The sequence below is a fragment of the Erythrolamprus reginae genome, chromosome 2, assembly GCF_031021105.1.
Source record: "Erythrolamprus reginae isolate rEryReg1 chromosome 2, rEryReg1.hap1, whole genome shotgun sequence".
Classification (NCBI taxonomy): Eukaryota; Metazoa; Chordata; class Lepidosauria; order Squamata; family Dipsadidae; genus Erythrolamprus; species Erythrolamprus reginae.
Window position 1 is genome coordinate 115,013,022 of NC_091951.1, and position 15,065 is coordinate 115,028,086.

Here is a 15,065-nt window from a genome sequence, read left to right on the forward strand (position 1 = left end):
TAATTATGATAGAAGTGATCTACTCATTTGAACAAGCCTTAAATATTAAGATTGTTCAAATTAGAAACAACAACCCAGGACCTTTAATATTTTCTAACTAATTGGAGAATTATGTGGATAAAAATATACTTTTAAGTTTCATGTTCTAATGAAGTTGCTATTACCTATTATTTTGGGAGACATTGCTTTGGGACCAGAATGTCTGGAAGAAGTTGGGCAGCTTATAAATTGCAACACTAGATAGATAGATAGATAGATAGATAGATAGATAGATAGATAGATTAGATAGATAGATTAGATAGATAAGATAGATAGATTAGATAGATAGATTAGATAGATAGATTAGATAGATAAGATAGATAGATAGACAGATAGATAAAATATTTCTGTTATACTTAAAAGTTAAAGTTCATGATGCTTTCATTGCTAAAATGCTTCATGGAAACATTTTACTCTACTTGTTGGAACTGTGCCTCTTTGAGCCGCTGAAGATTGCAAGATATTGAGAGCCAAGATTCCAGGGAATATCATATGTTCGGGGCCAGCAATAGAGTGGTTAAGATAATGGACTGGCATTGGTTAGATTCATTTTCTAGCCCATCTTCAGCTATGGGTATTCACTGGATGCCTTTAAATCAAAGTCATTCATTCTGAGTCCAATTTAATTTACAGGATTGCAGCTGTGAGGAAAAATGGAAGAAAATGCAATCTATCCTGCTTTGAAGTTCTTTCATGATGGGTCAAATAGAAATAAAATAACACCTATCTACATATAGTAAGAGGCAACTGTGGCAAGTTAACTGGGAATGTAGCAAGAGATTCTATGGTTATGAAGGGAATAATATTGGCAATATTGTCTTTCAGAGCATTTATTGGAAAATCTAAAGCCATATTTATATTTCGCAAGCTTCTGACCTTTGTCCCAATTGCAGTTATCTATAATTGCAGATAGAGACCCAGTATGGTGAAGTGTTTAAGGCATCAGGATAGATACCAGGATAGAAATCAGGAAATTGTGAATTCCAGTTCTGCTTTAGGCACAAAGCCAGCTGGGTGACTTTGGCCGTTCAGTTTCTCGCAGCCATAGGATGGAGCTTATGATAAACCACTTCTGAAAAACCCTGCCAAGAAAACTACACAGATTTATTGAACTGAAGAAGAAAAAAAAATCTATGCAATTATCTACTAGGCGCTTCCAGATGCATCTGGTTACAATACCAGGAAAACAACTTCTAAACTGAACAAGACTCCTATCATTGAAACCTGATGATGAAAACACTTTAGAAAGTGAAATGTAAAACAGTGTTAAAAGCAGGTAGAAGAATCATACATGGAAAATTCTGGGAGACAGATTATGAGACTCAACAGAGATTAAAGGTACTTTTGGAATCTGGATAGGACTAGAGCAGAAACAGAGGTCAATGAGGAGCGTTTGCATTTAAAGAAGCATTGCATTTGAGCCTTGGAAGGTGGATTTGCAAAATGTCCATCTAACTTCAGCCCAGAAGTCAACTATCATATTATCAATACACTCCAATAAATCACTACAGTGGTAGTTATTATTCATGGCATTATTTAGTTTTATACTGTTCTATTTCAATACACAGAAAATGTTATTTCAGGGACACAATGAAAACCAACCTTCATCAGTTTGGTTTCCTCCAAATAGTCAAGTAAACTGGAGATGCTGGGAGTGACAGTTCAATTTACCCAGAGAATACTGTACAGTGTTCCCTCAACTTTCGCGGGTTCAAACTTCGTGAATAGCCTACACCACGGGTTTTCAAAAAATAATTAAAAAATACTTCGCGGGTTTTTTTCTATACTACGGTTTTTCCCGCCTGATGACATCATACGTCATCACCAAACTAATAATTTTTGCAAATAAATAAATAATAATAATTATTGTTAATAAATAATTATGTTTATAAATATCAGGATCACTAAGTGTCTTATTCAATGGTGAGTACCAGTAATAAAGGTGAGTAAATGGTTGTTAAGGGAATGGGAAATGGTAATTTAGGGGTTTAAAGTGTTAAGGGATGACTTGTGATACTGTTCATAGACAAAAATGGTGTATTTACTTCCGCATCTCTACTTCGCGGAAATCCGACTTTCGCGGGTGGTCTCAGAACGCATCCCCTGCGGAAATCGAGGGAACACTGTACTGGGAAAATTTAAATAGGACAGTAGAACAGAACTCAGGCAGAGAAATCAGATCATCAGAGTTGAGGGAGGCTGTATCATGTTTGTTAAAGGATCTGAGACTTTCCTGCCCAGCCTAATGCTGTAGACTACATATCGGTCTAGTAACATTGATTAAATGAAAGGTATTGCTGCTATTGCATGTATACACACACACAAGATCTTATTTTGGAACCTTAAATTCCCCCCCACACACATATTTTAAGTATAATTTGCATTTTGAGATTTTTTTTTTACATTTCTTTGGTTATGAGGTTTAAATAACTTTTCCAAACAAACAATTGCAGAATCCTTGGTGAACTTGGTGGTTTGCTTGCAGATATTTCATTACCCAATTAGATAGCATCTTCAGGGTGAGTGAATGTGGGGTTAGCTTCCCTACTTATATACAGTAGCCTGCCCTGCCAATTCTAATCAAGAAACTACCAAAGATAAATCTACACCAAAGCTTACTTCCACGTATATAGATATCTACATGTATGTAAATCAGGGGTATCAAACTCATGTTGTCATGTCATCATCACATGACATATCAGGACATTTTTTCCCCCTTCACTAAATTGGGTCAGTGTGTGATGCATCTCACCCATGGGCTGGGAGTTTGACAGCCCTGATATAGATGATTCATATTAATGGAAAGATTATTACTTTCATATCTAAGCTGACCAGAGTAATCTGTGACTGTAGCCAGGGTTGATTTAACAGGAAAGGAGCAAAAGCTGTTGCCGAAGTACTAATAAAACCACAAATTAGAACAGTTGAGACGGATGCAATTTTAACTCGTTTCCTTGTTTGAAAAAAGCTTTTCTTTAAAGATATTCTCTTTTCTCTGATTATATACAGCCATTTTCTATGACCTTTCCTACTTTTTTTGGATCATGGAAGCAATGCATGTGGACTCCATGCCCATATAAATATTTTCTGCAGAGCGCTGCTTTTTATAAAAAGACAAGCTGTTCGTTACATGTAAACAAACTCATAATGTTATGTGATAGAATAAAAATAAATAACGAAAACATTGTTTTTAATTTGTGCTCTGGCTCTTCATCTCACTGTACTTGGAGCTCAGCAACCACAGCTTTGCCCTTCAGCTTGGTCCAATTATGGGCAGTTGCACGCACCTGAAATATTCATTACCATATTCACTTGTCCTCCATATATTTATTCCCACACATTATTATCTTCCTCTTGCTTCCTATTTCAGATTTCTTTTTTAAGCTTGTGCTGATAACATACCGCCAGTTCTGTCCCCATCTCCTCAGCTTTGCACAGCTACGTGGCTAGTCACACCATTTATTTATTTTTTAAAACTTCAGATGTGCATAGCTAATAAAAAAAAGGCAATTTGTAAGAATTCATAGTATTTATAGCATGGCACTTTGAAAAGCAAGATTTAAGAAAAATCCTTGTAGGCATCAACCCTACCCCTCTATATGGCAGGAGGGGGGAAATAAACAAGTTTCCCTTGGTAATTGGTTACTGTGTGTGTCTTCACTAATATCAACTATCCTTTCAAAAAGACAGTGTTAACATATTTCCTGGTCCTATTTATAAACTCATCTCTGCTCTGAAAATTAATCACCAAATAGGAAAAGCAGTGAAGAATAGCTTTACAGTGTTTAGAAGAGACTTCATTCCAGAAATAACTGTGTGTTTTAGAAATGCATTACATCAATGGTTCTCAACCTATTCTTCACCATGGACTTCCTTTTAAATACCTTTTGTGGCCACGGACTATGGCCACGGACCACCAAGACTTGTCTCAAGGTTTAAATCATAACTTTCTTTAAGCCTTCACAGAACCCGTGACAACATTGTGGCCCTCCAAGGGTCTGCAAACCACAGATTGAGAACCACTCTATTACATTGTGACATATTGTATCATATTGTGTTGTGTTGTATTTGTATGATATTTAACACATCATATCGAGCCATATTCCAGTAGGGTGGTGCACAGAGCTTTGAATTTGAAGCTTAAAAAGGGGTTTGGAAGAGGTGTGGACATGCATGCCAAAGCTATTAGTGCTGTATTTTTTCTTGGGCTTAGAGTATGAGCCAATGAAAGGCTGAAAGGAACTCTGAAGCAGACTATCTGATTTAGGGCTGTAGACCTTGGTAAAATGTGTAGTCAGGAATTTGCGTTAGCATTGGTTTTCTGCTTCTGTCTTACACCAAGTCTATGGTATTGTGAGGTTTATTGTTGTTAGTTGTGAAGTCGTGTCCGATCCATCACGACCCCATGGACAACGTTCCTCCAGGCCTTTCTGTCCTCTACCATCCCCTGGAGTCCATTTAAGCTCACTCCTACTGCATATTTTTTTAAATTTATTGTTAGAGTTGAAAGGGACCATGCAGGTCATCAAGTCCAACCCCCTGCCTGAGCAGAAATCCTAAAGCACCCCAGCCAAGTGGCAGTCCAATCTCCTCTTGAAAGTGTCCAGAGTTAGGGAGTTCACAACCTCCGCAGGCAGGCTGTTCCACTGGTTGATCGCTCTGACCATCAGGAAGTTCTTCCTTACTTCTAGGTTGAATCTCTCCTAGGTCAGCTTCCAGCAGTTGTTCCTGGTCCGGCCCTCTGGTGCTCTGGAGAATAGAGTGGCCCCCTCCTCTCTGTGGTAACCACTCATATACCTGTATACAGCTATCATGTCCCCTCTGGCCCTCCTTTTCTCAAGGCTATCCATGCCCAGTTCCCGCAATCTCTCTTCGTAAGTCTTGGTTTCAAGTTCCCTAATCATTTTGGTTGCTCTTTTCTTCACCGTCTCCAGAGTTTCAATGTCTCTTTTGAAGTGTGGTGACCAGAACTGGATGCAGTACTCCAGATGTGGTATGACCAGGGCATAGTAGAGTGGTATTAATACTTCCCTGGTCTTGGGGTGTATAACCCTGTTGATGCAGCTTAGGATAGTGTTGGCTTTTTTGGCCGCTGCTGCACATTGCTGGCTCATGTTTAGTTGATTATCCACCAAGACTCCAAGATCTCCCAGGCTGTATGTGTGTCTAGGGTTTTTTTAACAAGGTGAAGAACTTTGCTCTTGTCGACGTTGAACATCATGTTGTTAGTGTGGGCCCATAGTGGTAATCTGTCTAGATCTTTCTGTATTTTGAGCCTGTCCTCTAGGGTGTTGGCTACCCCTGCCAGCTTGGTGTAGTCTGCAAATTTGATTAGTTCCCCTTCTACTCCCTCGTCCAGGTCATTGATGAAAATATTGAAGAGTACAGGGCCCAGGACAGAACCCTGTGGTACCCCACTGCCTACCTTCTTCCATGTGGATTTGGAACCGTTGAGGACAACTCGTTGCGTGCATTTGGACAGCCAACTGTTTATCCATCTGCATGTGTTGTAACCTACCCCGTTTTTTTCTAATTTGTGTTTGTGGATTAGGAGATTGTGGTCAACTTTATCAAAAGCTTTGCTGAAGTACAAGTATATGAGGTCTACTGCATTGTGTTGGTCCACTGATTTGGTTAAGGTGTTGAAAAATGAGGTTGGTTTGGCATGATTTGTTTCTGACAAACCCGTGCTGGCGATTGGATATTATTTTCTCCAGTATTTTTCCAGGTATAGAAGTCAAGTCAGACTCATTGGTCTGTAGTTGCTTGGGTCAGTCTTTTTACCTTTTTTGTGGATGGGGTCTGCGTCAGCTCGTTTCCAGTCTTCCGGAAGGTCTCCAATGGTCCAGGATTTTTGATAGATGAGGAGAAGTTGTTCCGCAATGGTGTCTGCCAGTTCTTTTAGGACTCTGGGGTGACGTCCGTCTGGCCCTGGTGATTTGTACTCGTTGAGCTCCCACAAGTAGTCCCTTATTGTGTTTTTGTCTATGTTGAGTTCGGTTCCTGGGCTATTTGTTGCAGACTTGCAGATGGTTTGGTAGGTGGTCTCATTTTGTGTGAACACTGATGCAAAGTAGGTGTTGAGCAGCTGTGCTTTGTCTCTGTTGTCTGTTATTTCATTACCGTCTTCGTTTTTTAGTGTAGTGACTGTTTCCTTGATTTTCTTCTTATTTTTTATGTGCTGGAAGAAACTTTTTTTGTTGTCTTTAACTTTCATTGCAAGGTATTGTTCATGTTGGGCCTTTGCTGTTAGGAGATTGTGGTCAACTTTATCAAAAGCTTTGCTGAAGTCTAAGTATATGAAGTCTACTGCATTGTGTTGGTCCACTGATTTGGTTAAAGAGTCCTTCTTTCCATTTTTGGAATTTGGCTTTTTTTTCTTTTATGTTGTCTGGGAGTTCTTTGTTTAGCCAAGTTGGTTTCATTTTGGTTTTCCTGCTTTTCTTTTTCATGGGGATTGTATTGTTTTGGGCATCTATGATACTGTTTTTTAGGGCCTCCCAGGCTTCCTGTGTGGTTTTACCCTTTAGAAGTTCCCTCCAGGGTTTTTTTTCCAGGTTCGCTCTGAGCTTGTTAAAGTCCGCTTTTCTGAAGTCTGGGACTCTAGTGGTGTTGGGTACAGCAGTTGGTGATTGTAATATGTTGAGTTTGAGAATGACATGGTCACTCTCACCCAGTGTCCCTTCTTCTTCAATTCCCTCTATCATTTCTTCCCTGTTTGTTAATATTAGGTCGAGTATTGCAGTCCCTCTGGTTCCTGTTTCCACTTTTTGGGTTAGAAAGTTATCAGAGAGACTGATGAGAAATCTATCAGACTTTCCACTTGGTGCTGAGTTTGTTTTCCAGTTAATGCTTCAGTGATTCCATCCAGCCACTCATTCTCTGTTAGCCCCTTCTTCTTTTGCCCTCAATCTTTCCCAGCATTAGGCTCTTCTCCAGTGAGTCTTTCCTTCTCATTAGGTGGCCAAAGTATTTGAGTTTCATCTTCAGGATCTGGCCTTCTAAAGAGCAGTCAGAGTTGATCTCCTCTAGGACTGACTTGTTTATTTGCCTTGCAGTTCTACGGGACTCGCTATAGCTCAAAGGCCTCAATTGTTTGGCGCTCAGCCTTCCTTATGGTCCTACATTCACAGCCATACATTACAACTGAGAAAACCAATTGTGAGGCTACTTTCAGTTATATTTCAGCCTGTATTCGAAGAATATAGGTTTTTTCCCCCCTTGTGAGCTGTAATAACAATTTGAAACCTTTCCAGGCTTTTTCCAGAGAACTTCAGTGGAAGATTCTTCAACTATAGCAATGGTTCATACACCGTGTTTTCTTTTGAATCTTTTTTCTTTGCAAGCTGCTATAGTATGTCTTTGGGGGCAACTTTTTGTAATTATGCCCTTCTATAATGAATGTATACATATTAAAAATTTAAAAATTACATGTGATTATTTTTCTAATGTTTTCCTTTTTTTATCTCCTGTAACATTAATTTTCGAAGGTGGGGGAAGGGGAATCAGAGGAAGAAGGGCTGAACTCTTTAGTTCCCACACTTACATACTCAGGGTGTCCAGGTGAAAGCATTTTGAAATTCCCTGATATTTCCCTGACATTTTCCTGTAACTTGCGATCAAATTAAGGCATGGACGTAGATGACATCATACCAAATGACTAAGTCATGAAAAAATATCAGTAGCTCATTTTTGCTTGACTCTGCCAGGAACCCCACCCAGGTTTTTTAAATATGATTTTCCCCTGACTTTTAAACATTTTAATAGTTTGGTTCCCCCCCTGATTTATTCCATTTTTTTAATGAATTCCCTGATCATTCCCAAACTGCCTATTTCCCTGATAATTACCTGATTTCCCTGTTTTCCAGGTTTGCTGGATACCCTGCATATTATATACCCAAGAAGTGGCACTATAGAAATTATTTCAAATTTTGCATTTTGATTTTTAATCGCTAATAAAGGCAGAGAATATGGCATTTGTATCTCTTACACATACCGGAGTCAGGGGATAGACGACAGATAAAATGCTGTATGGAAGTGTTGGGAAAAAAAATCACCAAGCTGCTACCTAAAGCAAGAGGTAGATCCCAGGATATGAAGTCAAAAGATTGGAAGCACCAAACCATCTTTTGATACCTCCAGTCCTTAATCTTATGGCCGCAATCTTACTACAATTGTATCTTATCATACAATGCAATGAAAGAACCAGAGAATGTAATAGACATAAATTTAATCTTCTAATCAAATCAGTGAATATGCACCAAAGGTTGACCTTAGGCTGCACTTATAATTAACCTTTTTATTGCACTTAAAAATAAAGCAAAAATATACATTTGACCACAGTAAAAAATGAAATAGGGATAATTTTGTTTTGCATGCTCTGAACTATTTATGGTTGGTTTACACCGAATAATTAGAGTCACTTTTCCCCCAGCTTGAGAGAAAAGCTGGTGTTTTTATCATCTCCTCATTAGATGGCAATGACATATTCAGCATTAATGTAGCAAACAAAAATATGAAACTCATGGATTATTATAATGGAATTGCATAATTTACAACCATAAGGTAATGCATGAGCTATGGTGGCACAGTGGTTAGAATGCAGTACTGCAGTCTACTTCTGCTGATTGATGCAGGTTTGAGTAACTATAGAGAAAACTGATTAAACCAAACTCCCTCAAGCCTGGTAATCTACAGATGAATTGGGACATTTGCATTGCAATTTGGGGAGCTGTAATTTTTTGTACATTCGGATGGTGCAGAATGCGGAAAGCATGATTATACAAACAAGAATTATCAATCCCAATGATTCTACTCACCCTTTCAAGATCCTGCCTAAGGTGTGTGAAGAGCTTCAAGCGTCGGTACAATACATCCTGCTCTTGCTGAGCCAAATTATCCACTTCATCTGTCTTGGGCATCAGTAGTGGCTTGTTATAATTGGCTTTTCTCTTCATCTTCCAGTACTGATAGACAAAATCAACTAGCCACTCAGTCAAATCAAGGTTCTCAGCCACTTCAGAAGGCTTCACAAGATCATAGAAGTCCTCTTCCAACTGTTGGAGCTTCTGTTTTCTCAGTGTTACCTTTTCCATGTCTAGTTTACCTTGATCTGCCTCCATCCGTGCGTCATCTGGTGGCTTGGTGGCACCAGTGCTATGCTCAAGACAGAATGACTTGAACTTTACCTCATCGTTTTCTGCTAACAGTGTCCGCATGTCCAAATTGTGCTCAAAGGCACATGTTACATGGAAGGCTGTGATGCAGGAAGGCATGGAACACTAGAATGGGAAAAGAAAGAGATCAAATTCTTGAATAGCTGCTTGGAAATTGCGCATGAATTATTGCCAGCTAGGTAACATGTTTTGCAAGATCTCAATATAAACCCAAGAGAGAATTACCAACAGAAACAGGAGGCGGCGGAAAGGAATGGAGAGTACTGTATTCTCATTTGCTTTCACACTGGCATTTTCTTGAAGTGATGAAGAAATACCCCATGTGCATTTGCACCAACCATTTAAGCATTGAGAAATATTTTGTTTATATGCTATGTTGCTGCTCTCATTATTTTTATATCACATAACTATTTCTCATGGGATCTATTTGATTTGCTGAGACATAATTAAATTATTCAATATAGACAAACCTCTGTCTTGTTAAACTGATCCACCGTATGTACTTGAGTATGATCAGATTAAGTGTTCCAATTGTTTGATAGCCTTCTGTGATAATGTAACATATGAAATATAATGAAAGATTCATTCAAGAGGAGGATAACCATGCCCTGTGGGGCAAGATGGAACAAATATACTGATACATTTAAATTGTGCACTGTGCTGCTAAGGAGATGCACACTTACTCCCCACTAAGAAGACGATTTTCATGTTTGGCAAATAATGATAAAGCAATTTTATTCCCCTCTTCACTGTCACCTAGCTCTCAGTATAGCAGTTTTTCAGAGGCTACGCGTTACAGTTTGATTAATTTCATTTACAGAACTTCAACTAATTAGCCCATATACAGGACAAGATGTCAGTCAAGGCATAGTACATGTTAAGGCTAGGTGAAATTACAGGATGACTTTATTGGGATCATAACATAGCAAAAGCGAGAGGTTCTACCTGGATGCCTGCCATTAAAGAAGGATTGGATTCTCTGTTCAGTCTTGCCATGTAACCTACAAAGTGATCTCTCTCTCTCCCTCCTCTCTGCCCCCATCTATCTGGACATGTTCACATACATATGTATTAGTATGTGATATTAATGGCAGAGAAATGAAATTTGAAAGCCTTTTCTTCCCATTCTCCATACTAAAGCATCCTTTTTTAATTGGGTTTTTGATGAAGGAAAAAGAACAACATAAAAGTGTGTACTTCTTAAGTACTAGAACACTTGGCAGCTGAGAAGATGGGTCTTCTGTCATACAGGTAGTCCTAGACATATGACTGCAATGCAGTAGGCAGCAAAGCTGCTTGGCCACATGGCTGACCAATTTTACCCTCCTATTTTATGGTGGTCATTAAGTGAATCCACCATCATTAAGTGAAGCAACTGTTTGCTTTTGTCAAAAACTGAAAGTGATGGGTTTGGGCAAAACTGTCGTAAAACAGCGTCATGTAACTGTGAAACACTGCAGATGTCCATAACTGCAGCCATGTTGCCAAACACTTCAAAATCAGGTCCACAGAAGGGGAACTTCAAATCTTATCGTAACTTTGAACAATCAGTAAGCAACTAGTTGTAAGTCAACACCTAACAATAGTTATTTGCTACTATTCCTTTTAATCATTAAACTACAGTATCTTGATTATTGCTTGGCAAGGTGTAATTTTATGAAAAAAAATGTATGATTTTTTTCCCCAGGAACCTGTAATATACCCGGAAGCACTAACTTTTTCCTATTTCGTCTCTTTGATATGAGAGATACACACACATCTGTACATGTCTTTTAATTAATATTAATTTAAAAATGAGAAAAATGACTTCAATTTCTTCTGGGCCACTATGCTTTAAAATAAACGTATTAATGCTTACTGCATTGAGAAAAGATAATTTAAAAAGTCAATATATTTTTTTAAGGATAAAGTGGTTTTATGAAAGTCTTCTGCTAGACCCCACTTTCCCAGGTGACAAAACCTAAGGCACCATTTCCTCTGAATATAACAGGTATATTAAAATTGAAAATTGAACGGGTCCAAAGACGGGCTACAAGAATGGTGGAAGGTCTTAAGCATAAAACGTATCAGGAAAGACTTAATGAACTCAATCTGTATAGTCTGGAGGACAGAAGGAAAAGGGGGGACATGATCGAAACATTTAAATATATTAAAGAGTTAAATAAGGTTCAGGAGGGAAGTGTTTTTAATAGGAAAGTGAACACAAGAACAAGGGGACACAATCTGAAGTTAGTTGGGGGAAAGATCAAAAGCAACATGAGAAAATATTATTTTACTGAAAGAGTAGTAGATCCTTGGAACAAACTTCCAGCAGACGTGGTAGATAATCCACAGTAACTGAATTCAAACATGCCTGGGATAAACTTATATCCATCCTAAGATAAGATACAGAAAATAGTATAAGGGCAGACTAGATGGACCATGAGGTCTTTTTCTGCCGTCAGACTTCTATGTTTCTATGTTTCTATTACTGTAATACCTCTACCTCTTCCAAGCCTCCTTGTCTTCATCAACTGTTTTTTAATGGCTCAGAGTATCCAATAATTATTCAAGCCGTAATCCATATGAAATCAGTCTATTCTAGCTGTTAAAGCCAGTTAAACTGTAGTAAGCAGCTATTTTGAAGGGTTTATTACTGTAGGCAGCACCCTGAATAGCTTACATAACCAGAATCTTATAATTACCAAAATGCTAGCTCTGGCTTTGAGTGATTATATTAACACCCAGGATACTGAGAAGTTAAGTATGAGAGCTGATATGAGGAGAGCGGAAAAGGAAGAGCAATTCTATGGATAGTTTTATGTATCTCTTCTTGGGGTTTCATTTTTGCGTCAATGATCCTCCAAGGCATTTTTCTGCTCTGCTGAACTCCAAAAATCACCCTGGGAGAATATGAGGCTGGTATGAAGAGGGTTACAGTGATCCCCCGCTCGTTGCGAGGGTTCCGTTCCAGGAGCCCCCGCAACGAGCGGGTTTTCGCGAAGTAGCGATGCGGAAGTAAAAACACCTTCTGCGCATGTGCAGATTGTGTTTTTATTCCCACAGCGCTAGCGAGGAGCCGAAGATTGGGGGCGGCGCGGCTGTTTGCCGCCGGCATGGAGGGCTTCCTAGCAGCCCCCCAAACCCGGGTTGGGGGTCCGGGGGGCGCTGGCTCTCGCCGCTTTCGAGCTGAATCCGGGAGCGAGTTCGCTCCCGGATTCAGCTCGAAAGCGGCGAGAACGAACGGCAAGGAACGCCTTTTCCACGCCGTTCATTCTCGCCGCTTTCGAGCTGAATCCGGGAGCGAATTCGCTCCTGGATTCAGCTCGAAAGCGGCGAGAACGAACGGCAAGGAACGCCTTTTCCACGCCGTTCATTCTTGCCGCTTTCGAGCTGAATCCGGGAGCGAGTTCGCTCCTGGATTCAGCTCGAAAGCGGCGAGAACGAACGGCAAGGAACGCCTTTTCCACGCCGTTCATTCTCGCCGATTTCGAGCTGAATCCAGGAGCGAATTCGCTCCCGGATTCAGCTCGAAAGCGGCGAGAACGAACGGCAAGGAACGCCTTTTCCACGCCGTTCATTCTCGCCGATTTCGAGCTGAATCCAGGAGCGAATTCGCTCCCGGATTCAGCTCGAAAGCGGCGAGAACGAACGGCAAGGAACGCCTTTTCCACGCCGTTCATTCTCGCCGATTTCGAGCTGAATCCAGGAGCGAATTCGCTCCCGGATTCAGGTCGAAAGCGGCGAGAACGAACGGCAAGGAACGCCTTTTCCACGCCGTTCATTCTCGCCGATTTCGAGCTGAATCCAGGAGCGAATTTGCTCCCGGATTCAGCTCGAAAGCGGCGAGAATGAACGGCGTGGGCGGGCGAAGGGCGGGCGGCAGCGAGGAGTTTGCGTGGGTGGTGGGGAAACTCCTCGCTGACGCCAGCAAGAGGGGGAAGACCCAGGGAAGCCGCTGCCATCTACGCATGCGTGCCCGGCACGCATGCGTAGATGGTATTTTTGACTTCCGGGTTGAAAAATAGCGAAGTACCCTGTTCGCAATGGTTGGGGACGCAATAAACGGGGGATCACTGTATTCCCCATCTTTTTTCTTCCTAACTTTTTCTATACAGAGTAGTCCATTGCCTTTGCTTTATGTACTTGGAATCTGCCAGGATTAAACGGGCCCCGAGTTAACTGTTAAATATTAAAGATTTCAAGTTGTCAAGGTATGAGGAATCCACAGCATGGGAAGCTCAGGTAAAGTTAAAAACAGTGATTTTTAAAACATTTTTAAAAAGATTCATAAAGCAAAGTTGGTTAGTTATGATGTGGTTCATTGTAGGCATACCTATGTGACTCAAAGAATAAATATGTCGAAAAGATGCAATACCGTTGTTTTTCTTATTCTTAACTGAATTTTGAGGTTGCAGGCAGTTGTCAACAGCTCCGATTGAGCTTTCTTGTCCAATAGCCAAAGTCGTAATTTTATTGCATAGCTACTAATGGAGGCAATTGTGTTTATATTGGAGTAACAGCCAGGGGTACTTTAAAATGAGTGATTGGAAAGATCCTTTGAGCTGCTATGTGGACAAGTAACAGGCAAGGTTTTGGCTCTACTAGAGTTTTCAAGTTACAGTAATAAATGAATCAATCAGTCCCATCCCCCTACTTGCCTTTGCTACTTGCGTCACAAGCAGTATTAATATCATTCTTAAATTGTTTATGGCTTTTGCTGGAACAACAGCCTACACAATGCCCTTTTACGCAGGAAAGATGATCCATGCTACCTTAGAGATAAAGTAAATAGAATGCCACCCATCCAGGGTTTCGTTTGACAGATGGCAAGTGGTGCTTATCAGGGACTCTGCCCAAAATGCACACAGGAAATAATTAGTAAGCTGGGCTAATGGGTCGACAACAAAGAAATAGCTGTTCAACCTTTGGTATCAAAGAATGCTAATAAAGAGAGAAGACGTTATTGATGCATTATTTTTGACCCACAACCCAGACTAGCAGAATGAAACTGTACAGCCAGGCAAGGGAGAAAATCTTGAAAGAGAAAATGAACTGTTACATGATAATGTGCGCATACACTAACAGGAATAAAACATACCACAGGGTTAGATAAGCCTGTGTTAAAACATTCTTATTTGAATGTTCCAGTCAAAGAGGACAGCAAAGATTGGTTGATAAACCTATATATGTTTCTTCATATATGCAATTCAGGATAACAAGTCCTATAGTACTGAAGCTGTTTTGGCTAATCTTATGCCAAAGTACTTTGTTTTCCTAGTTTCAAGTAATAAGTTTAATCAATAGTTAAATTGCAGTCAATGCAGAGCCTTCAATATCAATGTTCTCTCTCTCTCTCTCTCTCTCTCTGTATAAAAAGTTTCCACTGAAAGATTCCATAACCAAACTAGTTGGAAGTCTAGGAACTACTTACAAGGAAATTCCAGATAAGACTGCTATACAATCACCCAATGTACAAATAACAGAAACAGAACTCCTTAACTGTTTCGGTAGGATGGCTAGAAACTACTAGGGAAAGGCAGTCCTTACGTTACTCTTGTCCTAAGCCACATAGGTCTTTAACCAGCACATTAAATTGCACTTAGGAATCTACAAGTAACCAATACATTTGCAACAGCAGCAGTGTATCATCAAGACTGTCCACTGTGCATGCCTGCTGCCGCTTTCTGGAGTACTTTTCCAGATTCCAGATGGTCTTTAAGGGCAGCCCTGGTGTACAATGTGTTACAGTAATTTAGTGATGATAAGGACATCAGTGGCCACTTTCATTACATTCTGTTCCTAATTGTGTTCAACATAAGGCTACGGCTGGTTCTTCAGGAGCATAGCTGTGCCACACTCTTCCTAGTG

General features: G+C 40.1%; 1 protein-coding gene across 4 annotated transcripts in view; it reads right to left on the minus strand.

Moving 5' to 3' along the window:
• The window catches only part of JADE2 (jade family PHD finger 2), a 228,417-nt gene that overhangs the window by 39,676 nt on the left and 173,676 nt on the right, over positions 1–15,065 (minus strand). For all 4 annotated transcript variants that reach the window (XM_070739237.1, XM_070739239.1, XM_070739238.1 and 1 more), the window contains one exon: positions 8,859–9,320. In XM_070739237.1, the coding sequence (XP_070595338.1) occupies positions 8,859–9,320 (462 nt within the window). The remainder of the gene's footprint in view (positions 1–8,858; positions 9,321–15,065) is intronic.